The 15,516-nt window shown below is 43.7% G+C and overlaps 1 protein-coding gene across 1 annotated transcript in view; it reads left to right on the plus strand.

Annotated features, from left to right (window-relative positions):
- LOC126293558 (protein disulfide-isomerase A5) overlaps positions 1-15,516 on the plus strand; it is a 112,736-nt gene that overhangs the window by 78,618 nt on the left and 18,602 nt on the right. Inside the window, exons 5-8 of the mRNA XM_049986836.1 lie at positions 1,672-1,840; positions 3,887-3,991; positions 6,095-6,401; positions 12,354-12,556. Of these exons, the coding sequence (XP_049842793.1) occupies positions 1,672-1,840; positions 3,887-3,991; positions 6,095-6,401; positions 12,354-12,556 (784 nt within the window). The remainder of the gene's footprint in view (positions 1-1,671; positions 1,841-3,886; positions 3,992-6,094; positions 6,402-12,353; positions 12,557-15,516) is intronic.

Consider the following 15,516-nt stretch of genomic DNA (forward strand, 5'->3'; position numbering starts at 1 on the left):
GTAGACCTCCCCACTGTCGAGAGGTGAATGCTAGGTTAAAAGTCAGAGTAGAAAACTCTGTCTGATCGCGATTCGGTTGTTTGAACTTTGTTTCTGAGCACACGCTTCACCACGGGGCTCGACTGTAGAACTGCTGCCAGTGGTCGTGTATGTAAAGTCGTGGCAGCAAAGTGGTTCCTGTCAGTTGTGTAGAATAGGTACTGGAGACGTGACAGAATGACAGAAAGATGCTACGGTGTTTAGAAGCGTTCGCGAGTATACATCGAAGTTGTCAGATTTGTCGGTCTATCGACTTGGAGTCCACGGGGATACACTCGCAGCCACGTAATGCGGCATACTGGTGGCAGTTGTAAAAAAGATCCAAAGCGGAGACGACTGTCACACTCTGCCAGAGACAATTTGTTTCTGACCTGACAGAAATGGTTGTCGTTAGCGACCGCAGGTCCGTCTCTGTCATTTCCGAATTGAAGATTGAATTCCGAATTGAAGATTGAAAATGGAACTGCACGTGCAGACATTTGAAGTTCAGTACCTCACAAAAGGTCACGGTCGAGCGCCGTGTAAAACTTCACGTTTTCGGTGAGCCAAATTATACAGAAACGAGGCCGTTGCTGTACGGACGTAGCGGTGTGACTAAATGAGTCGCAGTATTGGCTCTTATCGAACGGTGCGAGGCATCGAATATACTGGCAGTTCGATGAGGCATTTAATCTGCAATGTGTGGAGTATATAATACGTGTGCGTGGTTTTTGTACCGCGGCTCAGACCCATTCGTTCGATTTACCAGTTACTGTTAGCGCAAGCTCGGACAGTCCTTACCAAATTGCAGTCAAGGTGAAGGCTGAAGGTGGCATTGAACGGTATTACTGTATTGTCTTCTGTAGATGGGTTATGTATAGTCTGGCATGCTTAAGATAAATGCTGCTGTGTAACGGATTTGTACCTCGTTAGATGCTCAGTTTGACAGCTGTCCGTTACTGAGCAATTATTCCAGAACCTGGTGCAAGTTTCAGTTTGCCTATCTAACAGCGTCTAGGGGCAACACAAATTTGATTTTCAAAATTTTGCATGTTTATCAACCAAATTGAAAAGGCTGCCATTATCTTAGATTTAAAATTTTAAACGATAAGATGAATATTACAGTTAGAAGCTGTGAGTCTGTCTCGAGACTGAGTGAGGTGGCGCAGTGGTTAGCACACTGGACTCGTATTCAAGAGGACAACTGTTCAAACCCACATGTGGTCGTCCTGATTTCAGTTTTACTGCGATTTCTCTAAATCGCTTCAGGCAAATGCCGGGACAGTTCCTTTGAAAGGGCACGGCCTATTTCCTTCCCTGTCCTTCGCTAATCTGATGGAACCTGTGACCTTGCCGTTTGGTCCCCTCCCCCAAAGTAAAACCAATCTGTCTCGAGGCAGCATAACTCACGATGTGCTAATACCTAAATTTTAATCGTGCAGCATTTGAGAATCGGAGCACTTAGTCACTTCCGACAAACTCTGAGCATAATTACGAAACATTTTTGACTGCTGGCTCACTCTCATCACAAATTGACTAATAATTTTAGAAGTTGGAAATTCTGTGTGTGTCATTGCATTTCTTGTCGATCTATAGTAACTTACTGTAATAATAGTGCAGCAGTGCTTCAGTCACATTTTCTTTTTTCCACAGAAATGGAAGCCAGAAGATGGTGTACGAGGGAGAGAACAAGAAGGATGCACTCGTAAGGTTCATCCGGAACCCCGAGAAACCTCCAGAAAAGCCAAAGGAGATTCCCTGGGCTGAAACTGATACCTCTGTCACTCACCTCACCACAGAGACATTTGATTCTTTCCTTGAGGTTAGTGTTCTGTCAGATTGGCTCATCTTGTATGTTGTCGTGTATCAAAATACACAGAAACACTTACGGCTCATTTATTCTCCATATAAGAGAGTGAAAGCAAACAATAATTGTTCCGTTTTCCAGTTAGAATAGTTACTTTCTGGTGTGTGTGTGTGTGTGTGTGTGTGTGTGTGTGTGTGTGTGTGTGTTGGTCAACATCGTCGGGCTGTTGTTACCTAGAATAATTTTTAAATCTACTGCGGGTTGTAAATTAACAATTCTATGCCCATTCACGAAAGTTACAACAGATCCGCGCTAGACGACTACTCGATCGCGCACTCGATCAACACGGAAGTTTCTGTTTTTACAGAGAGAAAGCATATCGTGCATAATACGACGAGGTGATTTGCTATGTCAAAACATATTTATATCTATCTCATTAAAGCTCGTTACCAATTAAATGTTGTACATAATTAAATTCTTTACTCTGTAAATAATGAATAAAATTTTGAATGAATGGCATGCGTAAAAAAAAATCTAAAGTTGATATGACATCACAGGTCACTACTGGTTTCGATCCCCCTACACTCACGTGACGCAAAGGAGATCTGACTATATAGGACATACTCGTGTAATGTTTCAAGGGACGGTGGTTTCACCGGCTAATATTGGATGCTACTCTATTATCACTGCATTCACTTTACTACAGTAGGTGATTTTGTACTTTTATCTCCCAGTAGTATATATGTTATTACTCGTTTCATTTTCGTGATACATTGCAATGGTTCTGTCGAGGCTTGGATATTTTTGCTGCAAGTGTTTTTCCACAAAACATGTCACTTATCTGAAAGCAATAAATCAGTTAGGTATTACTATACTTGCACGAAACTAAAAGCCTTCACTGCACGTAAATGAGAATACGATGCATATTGAGCTGCAGACGTAAAATCTTTTTTCCCTTGTTCCTCTGTGTATAAATGGCTATACAACCAAATTTTATAAATTTGAGAAATACAAACTGAAGACCAGAATGTATCTTTCACTCTGCAGTGGAATGTGCTCCGATTTCAAGCTTTCTGGGAGATTAAAACTGTGCACCAGACTGGAACTCGATCCCGGAAATTTTGCTTTTTTGTTTGCGAGTGCACTACTGACAGAGGTATCTCGGCAGAACTTGGGACCCGCCCTCGTAGCTACGTTTCTGACGGGACCTCTTCACTACTGTCCACCAGCTGCACACGGGATCTCCAACATATCTTGCGACACTAGTACTCCTGGAGAAAATGGTTCTGCCGAGAAATGGTTTAACGACAGCCCGGGAAAAGCTGGGGGCGGAAGGGAAGCTGGGGGCCGCACTCGAAGAACTCGTCTGTTAAGAGCGTTTCCCGGGAAAGGCGAAATTTTCGGTCCGAGTCCCAGTATGACATCCAGTTTTAACCCACCGAGAAGGTATGTGAATTGAACTTTTAAGTAACCCCATGTGGCATGGAAACCTGTGAAGAGAGAGAGCAAAACACTGCCCGAGGCTCCCACATTCTGCAGTAGTCCGTGTCTGTCGAGCTTCCCATTAACGTTTCAGACCCGTAGTGACGCGGGCCGTACTGTCGGAATGTGCATTTGACGAGTTCTTATACGGTAGTTCGTAGTCTGCGGCGAGCGGAGTCGTGACTCGTGTCTTCTCGGCATCGGCCTATGAAATCGTAACTTCGGTGTCTCGTGTAATGTGGCAGAGAGCCGTGCCCGGACCGTGAGTGTCTTCAGTGTTTCGTTAAATGGCTAACGTTTTTCCCCAATTTTTTAAACGGCAGAAAAAGCCCGGCAATTCTCGACGTGTGCACGTAGCGGCGTCTGCTCGCAGAATATTTTTCCTCGTTTGTGACTCGCCTCGTATTCTCCATTAGTTATATCACGTGTGTGTGAAGGTAAAACTAGTGGAATTAGACTGCGGTCAATCGTGTCCAATTTTTTCGTGTGTGGGATACGTTATTGACGAGAAATGTATGTAACCGTACGAACAGAGACGGTAGGTAGGACAGTAAAAGTGAATGTTACGGTATTTTGCAGGAAGAGCCGTCTGTGTTGGTGATGTTCTACGCACCGTGGTGTGGGCACTGCAAGAAAATGAAGCCAGAGTACGAGAAAGCTGCCGAGACGCTGAAGGCGCAGAAGGTAATATTGGAGGAAAGTGTTTTTTTACGTTCCGATCTAGTCAACGAGTACTGCAATTGGAGAGGGATTAAAACTTCCTTGTAGTACCAGACGTGCTGTAGGATATTGTTTGCATATGACACTGGTGGACATCAGCCCTGAGAGTTTTATGTGACACTTCTGTTGTAACACTATGCTCAGTTTGTGTATACATATGTTTCTTTTATTGACCTTTTGATGTTTTTGTATGGTTACATAAGGTGCAGATTTATTTAAATTGAAGTCTCGAAATGCCATTTAATATGCTAATAGAAGGTCCTTGGCGGGGCACAAATAATGTGAGGGTAAAGGTAACAAGTAGGATACTCATACAGTGGAGGTGCTCCATCCTTGGTAGGTATCTGAATGAGATGGAGCTATCGGACCAGTTGTCTTTCAGTGTCGTGTAGGTGCGTGCACCCGTCCAGCCTCCCCCTCCCTCACTAACCCGCCCACCCCATCGTAGGGTGCAACTAAGTTGGTTTGTACACTGCATGACAAAATGAAGCACCAGGAAGATGTGTTCGGATGTCAGTGTACCTCTGTACGCATATGCACAACAGCAGGCACTTAAATGATTATACTTGCAGGTAGGAAATGTAAAGGGCACCGACAGTGTCAGACGTCGATCGATCAGTGCGAAGGACACGGAGGTGCCACGAACTTGTTTGACGCAGTGCTATCGCCACGTGACATTTTAAAGTGATTTCGTTGATGGTCTGCTTTTTGCAACTGGTGGAATTGTGAAATATTCAGATTTTTGGGGTATTCGAAAGCGACAGTGGCCCAGTCTCGGCGAGTGCGAGGAAATGTCGTAGTGGACGCACTCTTCATCGAGGTTCCTGTCGACTGCGTCCGACCGCCAAGTGTGGGGCTTGCCTTACCGTGCTCCGGTCGTAACCCCTTCGGACGTGCACCTGCCGTTCGAAAGTGGACTCCCCACGACACGAATACACTCTAGCATTCGTTCTGGAATGGAAATAAACGTGAATGCCCATGGGGGGGGGGGGGGGGGGGCAGTCGAGGGGACTGTGGGGAGACCGGTCGCCAATCCTTACGTTCGTCGGTGTGTTTACGGTGTTGGGGCTCACAATACCCTGCCGGATACGAGATTTGCTACCCTCATTACGAAAGGTACGACAGCAGGACATATCTTAATTCTCTCGTACTGCCGACACCTTCGACAGTTACCAAATCGATCCTGTCGTCGTATCAAATAGTTCCCAGTGTCTCGTTTTGACGAGTCTGAGAGGTACAGGTATCGAGAATTGCCACTTCCTGTGACCTTTCGGCACGTCCTGTAAACGTGCTTTGCCGTCAATCTCACTCCGGAAGACGGAAGAGTCACTCACTGTCGAGCACCACAGACTCCCACTCTGCGTCACAGTTCACTCTGGCCGTACATCGTGAGAGTCTCTTTCGTCTGCGGTACAGTATCGGGTGACACTTTGCCTGTAACTCCCACCCGTATTTCGGCAATTCTGATCTGTCTGCTCTTCAGATCTGGTCGAAAGGTCCTACGATCCTCGGGCGGTGTGCTGCTTCCGGAAGGACCCGTGCGTACCGTTCTCGTCACACTGTCGTCCCGAGCCCGTCACGCACTCTGCAGTCGTCACACTACGTCCGATCGATTGTGCACACTCTCTCTGTGAGTCCCCCGTTCCCTCGTGCCGACAGTGTGACCTTTCTTGAAGGCAGAAAGGAGGCAGTCGGCCGGACGCTCCGGTCCTCGAGCAGTGCCGTCTTGGGATATCTACCTGAAAAATTGCACTAATGTGACACTCACCCGGTCACCATTGTTCACTCACACTGTTCCTTATATGTAGGGCTGACTTTTCTCTGTACTGGCAATAAGCTCGCATAAGGTGAAATTTTAACAGACTTATCCCGCAGGCACGGAAAGGCTGGAGAAAGAGATCGGTAGTGTTCCGCCGAGGTGTCGTGTCGCAGTGCTTCGTGTTTCCTTCAGTGCAATAGAGGTGTTCACATTACATAATTTTTTCACCATTTTGTTACGTAACCGAGTCTGTGAGCCCACGTACAGTACCTCACGGCGAGTCGTCGTCGCCGTTTCTGCCGTTTCAGATTCCGGGAGTGCTGGCAGCTCTAGACGCCACGAAGGAACAGGCGATAGCGACACGTTACGACGTCAGGGGCTACCCGACGCTCAAGTACTTCCGCGACGGTGCACTGGCGTACGACGTCGGGACGCTGCGGGACGCCGACCGTCTGACAGAATTCATGCGGGACCCGAAGGAACCTCCGCCACCGCCGCCCCCGGAGAAGCCGTGGAGTGAGGAGGAGGGCCAGGACGTGGTGCACCTCACGGAGGAGACCTTCAAGCCCTTCCTGCGCAAGAAGAAGCACGTCCTCGTCATGTTCTACGCACCCTGTGAGTATCCTCGTCTCGTCAGATTTGTCGCAGCCACGTCGGGAAGCAGCGACGACATCCGCACTTACATTCTACGAGGCACCGTGCAGTGCACGGCAGAGAATACTACCTACCGATATGTTTTCTGCCCCGTTCGTTCACGTATCGAATGAGGGAGAAATGATTGCGTATCTGCCCCAGTATCTCGTGTGAGATATTTAACGGTGAGCAGAATTGTCACTTCATCTCGGAATATGTATTCTCTAAATTTCGTTATACCTCTACCCGTGTTGTGGGCTGATATATCAATAAAAATAGTCAAGTTTTGAAAATGTAATGTAGCTGGATAAATAAACAATCTACTCTGCAAGTGGCAGCAGGAGAACACACCCGTATAATGGTACTGAATTTTGCAAGCTTTTAGAGTTAATGGCTCCTTCTTCTGGCAAAAGGATTCAAGGTGAAGGAAGATGATTGAAGGAAGAGAACTGGTGAGATTTAGAAAAAAGAGATAAGAGTTCACAAAAAGAGACATAATGCAAGTGTCAAGAGGGAAAAACTGATAGTTGGGGACTGAACTGGACAAGATTTGAATAATGGGAACTTAAAGGTGGAAGATACGGTGATTTGCAAGACAGATATTACCGCTGAAACATCGTGCACAAGTTAATAAGAGCAGAAAACTGAGTGCTTTTAATGTCACAAGGTTGGTACAGGGGTAACAAAAAAATAGTCAGGTCGGGAAATGAGAGATACGGAAAACTAAAAGGGGGTGAAGAAAGTTGTGTGTAAATGCTCACACCAAAGAAATTAGCATAAATTAAGGCTAGGTGGCTTGTGAGAACTGAGGACTTGTTCCCCCCGAGTACTGAGAAAATGACGTCTGGGGGAAGAACCCAGATGCTACGTGTGGTGAAACAGACAAGACGTCATGTTGTAGAGTGTGCTCTGCAGCAGGACATTGTGTATTGCCAGCGTACGCCTAGTGCCCCTCTCCATTCATCTCAATTCGCAACTCAGTGGTAGTCGTGCCGAAGTAAGAGTCCAAACAGTGTTTACGTAACAGCCGGTATGTGACGTGTCGTTTAACACGTGGCTCTCCCTGTGGTAGTACGTGTTCTGCCAGTTACAAGTCCACTATATAGGTGGTGGTAGGAGGGTGCACAGGACAAATCTCAGAGTGAGAACAGTCGAATGGGTAGGAGCCACCCAGGGAATCGCAGAGATTGGGAGGGCGATAAAAAGCTATTTTGAAGTGTGGCGGGCAAAATGTCAGACAGAATGGACCTCGTTTCAGGACACGATTTTTGGAAATCATTGCCTAGTCAAAGGAGCTGATTAATAAATTTGAGACCAGAGTAATTCTGAGTGACAGGTGGTGTAGCCCTCAGTTGTTTTTTTTGGACGGATCAGCGGTACCGCGATTAGACGTGACGGCCCAGAAAATCTGTTTCCATACTACGCCGGTGGGGTAATTACATCTGGCGAAGACGGAGGTGCGAATAGTGGTGAAAATGTTGTGAGACGAAAGACTGCATTTCATTGGCAAAACACTTAGAAGAGGTAACAGATCTACTAGAGAGACTGCCTACACTGTGCTCGTCTGCCCTCTTTTGGGGTACTGCTGCATAGTGTGGGATGTTTACCAAATACGATTAGTGTAGTACATATAGAGAAAGTTCAAAGGAGGGCAGCACGTTTTGTATTATCGAGAATTTTCGCGTACGTGATACAGTATTTGGGGTGGACAGCATTAAAACAAATGCAATATTTGCTGTGGTGAAATCTTTTCACCAAATATCAGGCACCAATTTTCTACTTCGAATTCAAACATATTTTGTTAATGCCGACCTACGTAGGGAGAAACTATCGACGTAATAAAATATGGGAAATTGGACCTCACATAGGAAGACACCGGCATTCAATTTTGAACTGTCATGGAGGTGGTTCAACGAATCCTCTGTCGGGCACTTAATCGTGATTTGCGATGTAACCCTGCAGGTGTCGATGTTTTTCTGTAAAGAGTCCGCATCTGAACAGGTACTGTTGCCTCGAATGTCGAGGCTGTACGAGAGGGAATGTTGACTCGGAAAGGCAGTAAATACTATTGTTTGTTATTAAGTGTAATGTGAACAGAAGTGTGTGTAGCTGACCTCCAGTGAGGATGAAATAAATGCCGAGGAAAGTGCCACTGAATTCAGAATAGGACTTTGTGAAATTTAATTGGAAGAATGTATTAAGAGAGTCCAAGAATTTTACCTGGTAAAGGTTTCCTCAGTGTATCTAAAACAAAGTGGGAGCCGGTGGCACCCGGTCCCCAGAAAACCCCATCCGAGTGGCTCGAGGAAAGAGCCACCCTGGTCTCTATGGCTGTATGTTTGCCCCTCAAAAGTAAAGTAGTTGTCGGTAAGGTGAATGCCACAGGTGTGGAATCAGGTAGGTGCCGTCGAGCAATGAACAGACCGTGTACGAGGGTGATGTCGTTATAGAGGGAGGTGGTATTGTGGTAACGAGCGAGCTTTGTGGTGGGAGTGGAACCGAAAAGGATTTCAGCTGATTTAAGAAGTGGTTGGAGGGAAATCTTTGTACTGTGGGTTGCACGTGTTAATCGACTAAGGCAGATATGTTTGATGGGTTATTTGAAGCCAGCAAGTATGGGACGGCCCGGGTGACTGGGTTTGTGGATCGTGGAACCGCACTTCGTATACCGGCTGTTACGTAAACACTGTTCGGCCTCTTATGTCGGCACGACAACTACAGAGTTACCAGTTATGATGAATGGGTGTGGGGACACGGCTTACACTGGCGACACACGACATCCTGATGGAGAGCATGCTCTGCAACATGGCAGTCGTGACCTCAGTGCCTGTTTCACCAGATGTGGCATCTTTATTCTTCCCCCATACATCATTTTCTCAGTATTCTGGGGGAACATGTCTTCAGTTCTCACCCTGCCACCTAGTTCTAATTTACGTAAATTTCTTAGACCTCAATATTTATTCTCAGTAACTATTCCTTCCTTCACCCCGTTTTAGTTTCTATATCTCTCATTTTCCGACCTGACAATTTTTTGTTAACCCCTTACCACCTTTGTGACATACAAAGCACGCAGCTTTCTATTCTTAATAACTCGTGCAAGATGTTTTGGTAGTAATCGCTGTCTACCAAATTACCTGATCTTCCACCTTTAAGTTCCCATTTTTAAAATATGGTCCAGTTCAGTCCCCAACAATCAGTATTTACTTCTCATCCCATCCATTATGTCTGCCCTTGTTTTGTGGCGGGTAAAATTTCCCGATACCGTCTTACTCACGCGAGCCTGGCAACTAATTTAGCAGTCGGTCAAAAAAACGAAGGGAAACATACTGACCTTAGTTTCCTGTCTCCACAGCCACATTCTGGTCCAGGCCACTCGACGGAAAGTTTCTATTCTCCTATTTCTTTCCAGAATCAGGGCTATGATTTAAATAAAAGAATATAATTTCAGTTAAAAATTATATTACATAGTTTCTCTCATAAAACACTTGGAAATTCACTATGTTCTATTGAAAACGAGTCTTTCTATTCTAACAGCACATTTAGCAGTTGAGAGGGGACCTCTACGGTACGTTCCTACGAGATGGTCTGTCACCCTGACTAAAATTATTCGATGAAAGTTTGCAATAAATGTTCAAAATTAATTCTTACCATAAAAGTGGAAATAAAGTCACCACTTGCCGAATTGTAATTCACACGGACGGCACACTGACAGTTACTTTGGTGAATTTGAAGCGATCCGGGACAGTGTACAGTCCTCGCAAGTTCACTATCCGTTTTTACCGAAAATACGCCCTTTGTCACAGTTGGGCTCTGACGTCACCCGGGGCAGAGCGCGATCTGATGTTTAACAGACGTGGATTGTACAGTAGCTGAATCCAAAGTGAAGTCCTCTACTGCCTCTCGTGCTGTATTTATATAGGTGCTGGAGCAAATGACTGAAGAAACATGTTGTCTATGGCTATTGTCATATTGCAGCAGCATCCGAATGATCGCTATCTCGGGCACGTAATCTTTAATAATATATTTACAAATTACTTCAGAAACTTCTTAATTTTTATTTGTATTCAGTTACGTTTCAACTTGCTGGAATGAAAACTTTGCCTTCTAAAATTTTTATAGTGGAACTAAAGGTAGATCGTTACCTCCAAACCGTATCGTCACTAGGACTTAATGTCAGCAGTTGTTAATACAACAACTCTCAAATTTGATTAGCTCTATCATTAACTATGTTTTATCATCCACTTTAACCAAAATTCTCTATCATTAAAATTATAGGTTCTTAATCTACAACAATTGGGTACATTTTAGTTACAAAATTGGTGTTTACTTAATTACTTCAAATCTGTAAGAAACAGCTTAACGTGGTCTTTCAGTTATTATTTTTGGGGTGAACTGAATCGTAAAACAAATTTTCATGTTCCTAAGTACAATATTTAACGCCCCTGATTTTTTCTAAAACGTGGATTCTGGTGTTAATTTTTGTTATATGCTTTTTGAAAGCTGCGTCACTTACTTATGAGTTCTAACTGCACCTTCTAACCAAATTCTGGCTTTCCAGCTTGATTATTTAGCTTCACTTATTTTGCTCTTAAAACAGCATTTGTACGTAAACTGTTAAGTCTAGGACATAGAGACTTGATATTTGGAACATTATTACTCTGAACTATATTTAAACAAAGTTTTAACATAAATTTTGATTTTTAATTTCATACTTAATTGCAGTGTGATAGTTGCTCGCTATGCACAGACGTGTTAAGGTGGCTGGGCGCTACTAACAGTGAACTGGGGTAAGTCCCAGCACACTCGTCTCTCTCACACGATACAGTGCTCGCTTTGCTTCACCGACCGCTTTTTAATTTTTTTGAAAAAATCTTTTTTTAACAAAATTAAATATCCAAAAAGATAGTGATGTACTGATTTAGTTTACCTCTTTTAAATAAAATTGATTTTTAGAAAATTTCTTATTACTACACACATAAAATAATCATACTGATATACACATAGAAAAAATATTATTAAGGACTTTCACAAAATCATTTACATACATTTACATAGAACATTGCATAAATTTTTCAATTGTTACATAATCGTTATTAAATTTTTTTCATTTAAAATTTTTCGGTCTTTACTTGAAAAGAAACATACGTGAAATTTTCACTTTCCAGTACTCACATTTTTCACCATACTTGTAGGCACTAAGGTGGGTGTCATTACTAAAATTTTTCACTAACTGATTATAAATGTGGAAGGATAAGGTACTTTTCATCCTAGGTTATCATAAAAAGAAAAGGGAATATTTTGCTGTAGATCTGGTCGTCCTTTTGTCTGTTCCCTCTACTGCTTGTCTTTAGTCTTTCGTGCAGCCTCCATGTCCCTGAGAAACAGACAACACAGCCTGAGCTCCTGTTCTCAACTTAAATTTAAGGGAGGACAAAGTATATCTTACAATTTATATTCTGGTATTATTCTAATAATTGAGAAGTTGTGAGAAAGACAGTTAACACTGAGTCATATCTGAGAAAACGTTTCATTGACTTCATAATTTAGCCTAAATTACAGACTTTGCATTCGTGCTTCCTTTCTTTCATAAATGAGATCTTTCATATTCCTGAATAGTGAATTTTTGGCAAATTTGCTATTTGCTGTTACTCAATCTTCTAAGCTTTATGTTGCTATAGCTTAGAAGATTGAGTAACCTTTGTTAGTTTCACTTTTATTGTTTGGATTAGTTTACCAAAGAAGTCATTTTCTAGCAAGCTCTTACTTTGCTTTGTCGTACGTGTTATTGAAGAAACTGTTTTTATTTTCAACATATCAATTTTTCTGATCTGCATTTCCCAATATTTGTAGGATTCCGTTTTTACCGATTAAACTTATTATCGGCCTTAAGCGAGATTAAGCATTTTTGTACGCGTGCATTTCTCCCGCATTCAGGGTGCGGCCACTGCAAGAGGGCGAAGCCGGAGTTCGTCCGGGCGGCGGCGCGGTTCCGCGATGACCCCAAGGTGGAGTTCGCGGCCGTCGACTGCACGGAGTTGGGCGCAGTGTGCGCCGCCTTTGAGGTGAAGGGCTACCCCACCGTGAAGTACTTCCACTACCTCAACAAGGAGAGCCGGGACTACGGCGGCGAGCGGACGGTACGGGCTGCACAGCCGTTCTAATAACTTTTATGGTATTCTAGAGTAATGTTCATGTGGCCTACAAGCAGAATAAGAGGTCGTTTCACCTACATCTCCTTTAAAACGAATCGCACATTTGAAGCCGCCGAGACATATCTTACACATTTTCGCCGTGTACCCTTATCGGCCAGAACGTTATGGCTGCCTCCCTAATAGCCGGTACGTTCACCTTTGACAGGGATAAAAGCAGCAACGCACTGTGACGTGTAAGTTGTGAGACCTCAGTAGGTCACTGGAGGGAGTCAGAACAATAAGAGTCGCACAATTCTCGTAAATTCCGAGGACGGGAGTGACGAGCTCTGACGCCACATTAAATTACACCGTTTGGAATTAGACACGGAGTTCTCAAACCGTTCTGTCACACTATTGGCCTCGTGACACGGGGCACTATTTAGTGTGTTCTGCACAGTGTGTGTTCGGACGCACTTGTGCTCTGCCCGGCATTAAAGTCCGGTGTCAGTTCTGGCACAGTTTGCCGCTTCTTCTGCTTTACCAGTCTGTCCGTCCTACGATTTCCGACACGCGTAACCGGGTGTGGCGACCCGAACCCGTGACGTCTGTACACGGTTTCACTTTACGGGATCTCTGAGGAGACGGACGTACGGTGGTTTCACTTGATTTCGCCACACGTCAAAGACACTCCCCACAGTGCTCGTCGAACACCTGACGAGTTCTGCAGTTTTTGAAATGCCCGTGCCGACTCTCCGAGCCGTGTCATTTTGCCCTCGGTCGAACTCGGACGGATTGTGCGACTTCCACGTTCTACACGTGGACAGCACGGTTGGTGATACTACGTACTAAAAACCGTTCGAAAGCCGACATTGCACAAAATATTTTTTATTCGAGACTACTGGTTTCGACAGGCTTAGCTTTCGTCTTCGAGGCTTTTGATTTTTTTAACTAAAGCGTGTTCATTTTATGCAGGATCTTGTGCACGAGATGTCAGTGGGTAAAACTCGGCACATAGGAAACGTTTGTCATTCCTAAATGTGTCGTGTTTTCATCCACTTGACATCTTGTGCGTGAACTTCAGCATAAAATGAACAGTTTTACTACAAAAAAATCAAAAGACCTGAAGATGACTGTCCAAACCGGTTAACTCGACTAAAAAGTATTTTGTGCAATCTTGGCTCTTGAATGGTTTTTAACAATTAAAGCAGATCATCCTTCAGTACTCACATAATGAGAAAATTCGATACCAGAAGCACTGTGCCTATGACCAGGAGTCGTTCCTCTCCAGATGACGCTGCTGGCACCTGGGCAGGTAGGTCTGTGGTCATGATGTTCTGGCTCGTCAGCAATGTGGATTGTACTACCGCCTCCTTTTTTCTACAGAAAGAAATACAGTGTCCAAGACTTTGTTGAGGCAAATTTAGCATCAGATTTCTATTTGAAACATATTAAAGTGAAATTCGCCCCAAAAAAGTCCACAAAAACACAGTTATTGAAATTTTGACACAAAAAATCATAGAAAATTATTGCAAAGAGGCAAGAGGTAAAGAGCAGGCAGACACTTGCAATAACTTTCACACCAGAATCGTGACAAACATCGAAGATTTGATGCCCTTAAAAAAGCACCCTGCCCGCCCGCCCCCATGCCACACACACACACACACACACACACACACACACACACACACACACACACACGTGGGATTCAAAATGTGAGAAAGCACTGCATGCATGAAAACGTACCTTTATGAACTTAAAAAAATCTTCTAGAGAATGAGAAGATAAATAGCAAAAACCTTCAGACAAATCGAGATTTCATTTAAGAAAAGTTTCATATTACAACCTGAGGAACGTCTATTGGACTTCCACAGGAAAGATCCACGAAGTGTTGGCCCAAAATTAGTTCTTCAGAAAACCAAATAAAAAATTCCCTCTCCCCAATCAGGTAAACAGTGAGGAATTGTTAACGTACTTCTCTGACCTTCTCAACTGCTCTGAACACCGTTCTAGATTCTCTCGAGAAAATCTCACCTTCATTCACCGAGACACGAGAAAAAATCCAGAGACACATTTTTCGACTCAAAACAATATAGCATCAGGAGACATCATCATCGCAGTGTTAAGGAAGAAGCCCAGAGCGAATTCCCTCGAAGAAACCAGAAACGGGCTGCAGAAGTCTGGCAGTCAGTTATCTTGGTGCCTAAATAAGAGAACTGCTATTACTGTGTAATTTAATTCCTTCCGCATCATCTTATTTAATTCAGCTACATTACATTATGCCTAGTCCACTTTTGTTTGTGTTCATTTTATGACACTACATTCCATTCAGCGTATGTCCAAAATTTTTTTTTCTGTCTCCAACAGAATTACAGTGTCGTAATCGAACTTCAAAGTTTTTATCCCTTTGACTGCTGAAACAGGAGTGTGGTTCTTGTAAAAGTTACAGATAACCTTTCGTTCCTCCTATTTTATCTCTGTATCTACAGTTGCTGTAAGCACAAGTATGGCTTCTTCATCCCTTAATCTAAGATAAATTGTACGTCAGTATTGCATCCTGTGTGCCTACATATCTCCAGAATGCAAACTGACTTTCCGTGTGATTACCTTCTACCAGTTTTTCCATTTGTCTGTAAATTGTACGAGTCAGTGTATCGGAACTGTGACTTATTAATCAGAGTGAGTGTGTAATATTCAGAATGTAAAATTTACTATCTGGAAAAGTATGTTGGTGTGGTAAGACACACATAGCACCATTAAAGATTTTTTGGGGGCCGAGATGTAGGTTACATTTAAAAATAAGCAAAAATGACTAACACCAATGTCAAATACACCATTTCTGGTGATATTGTGCCGATTATCGATCGTTCGGACGCTGCTGCACCCTCGGGTGTTTTTCGGGAGTAGGGCAGGACAGGGCCAACTTAAAAATGATAAAAAACAACAAATACTATTATCGTATTCACATT

The sequence above is a fragment of the Schistocerca gregaria genome, chromosome 10 (genome assembly GCF_023897955.1).
Source record: "Schistocerca gregaria isolate iqSchGreg1 chromosome 10, iqSchGreg1.2, whole genome shotgun sequence".
In the NCBI taxonomy this organism is placed as follows: Eukaryota; Metazoa; Arthropoda; class Insecta; order Orthoptera; family Acrididae; genus Schistocerca; species Schistocerca gregaria.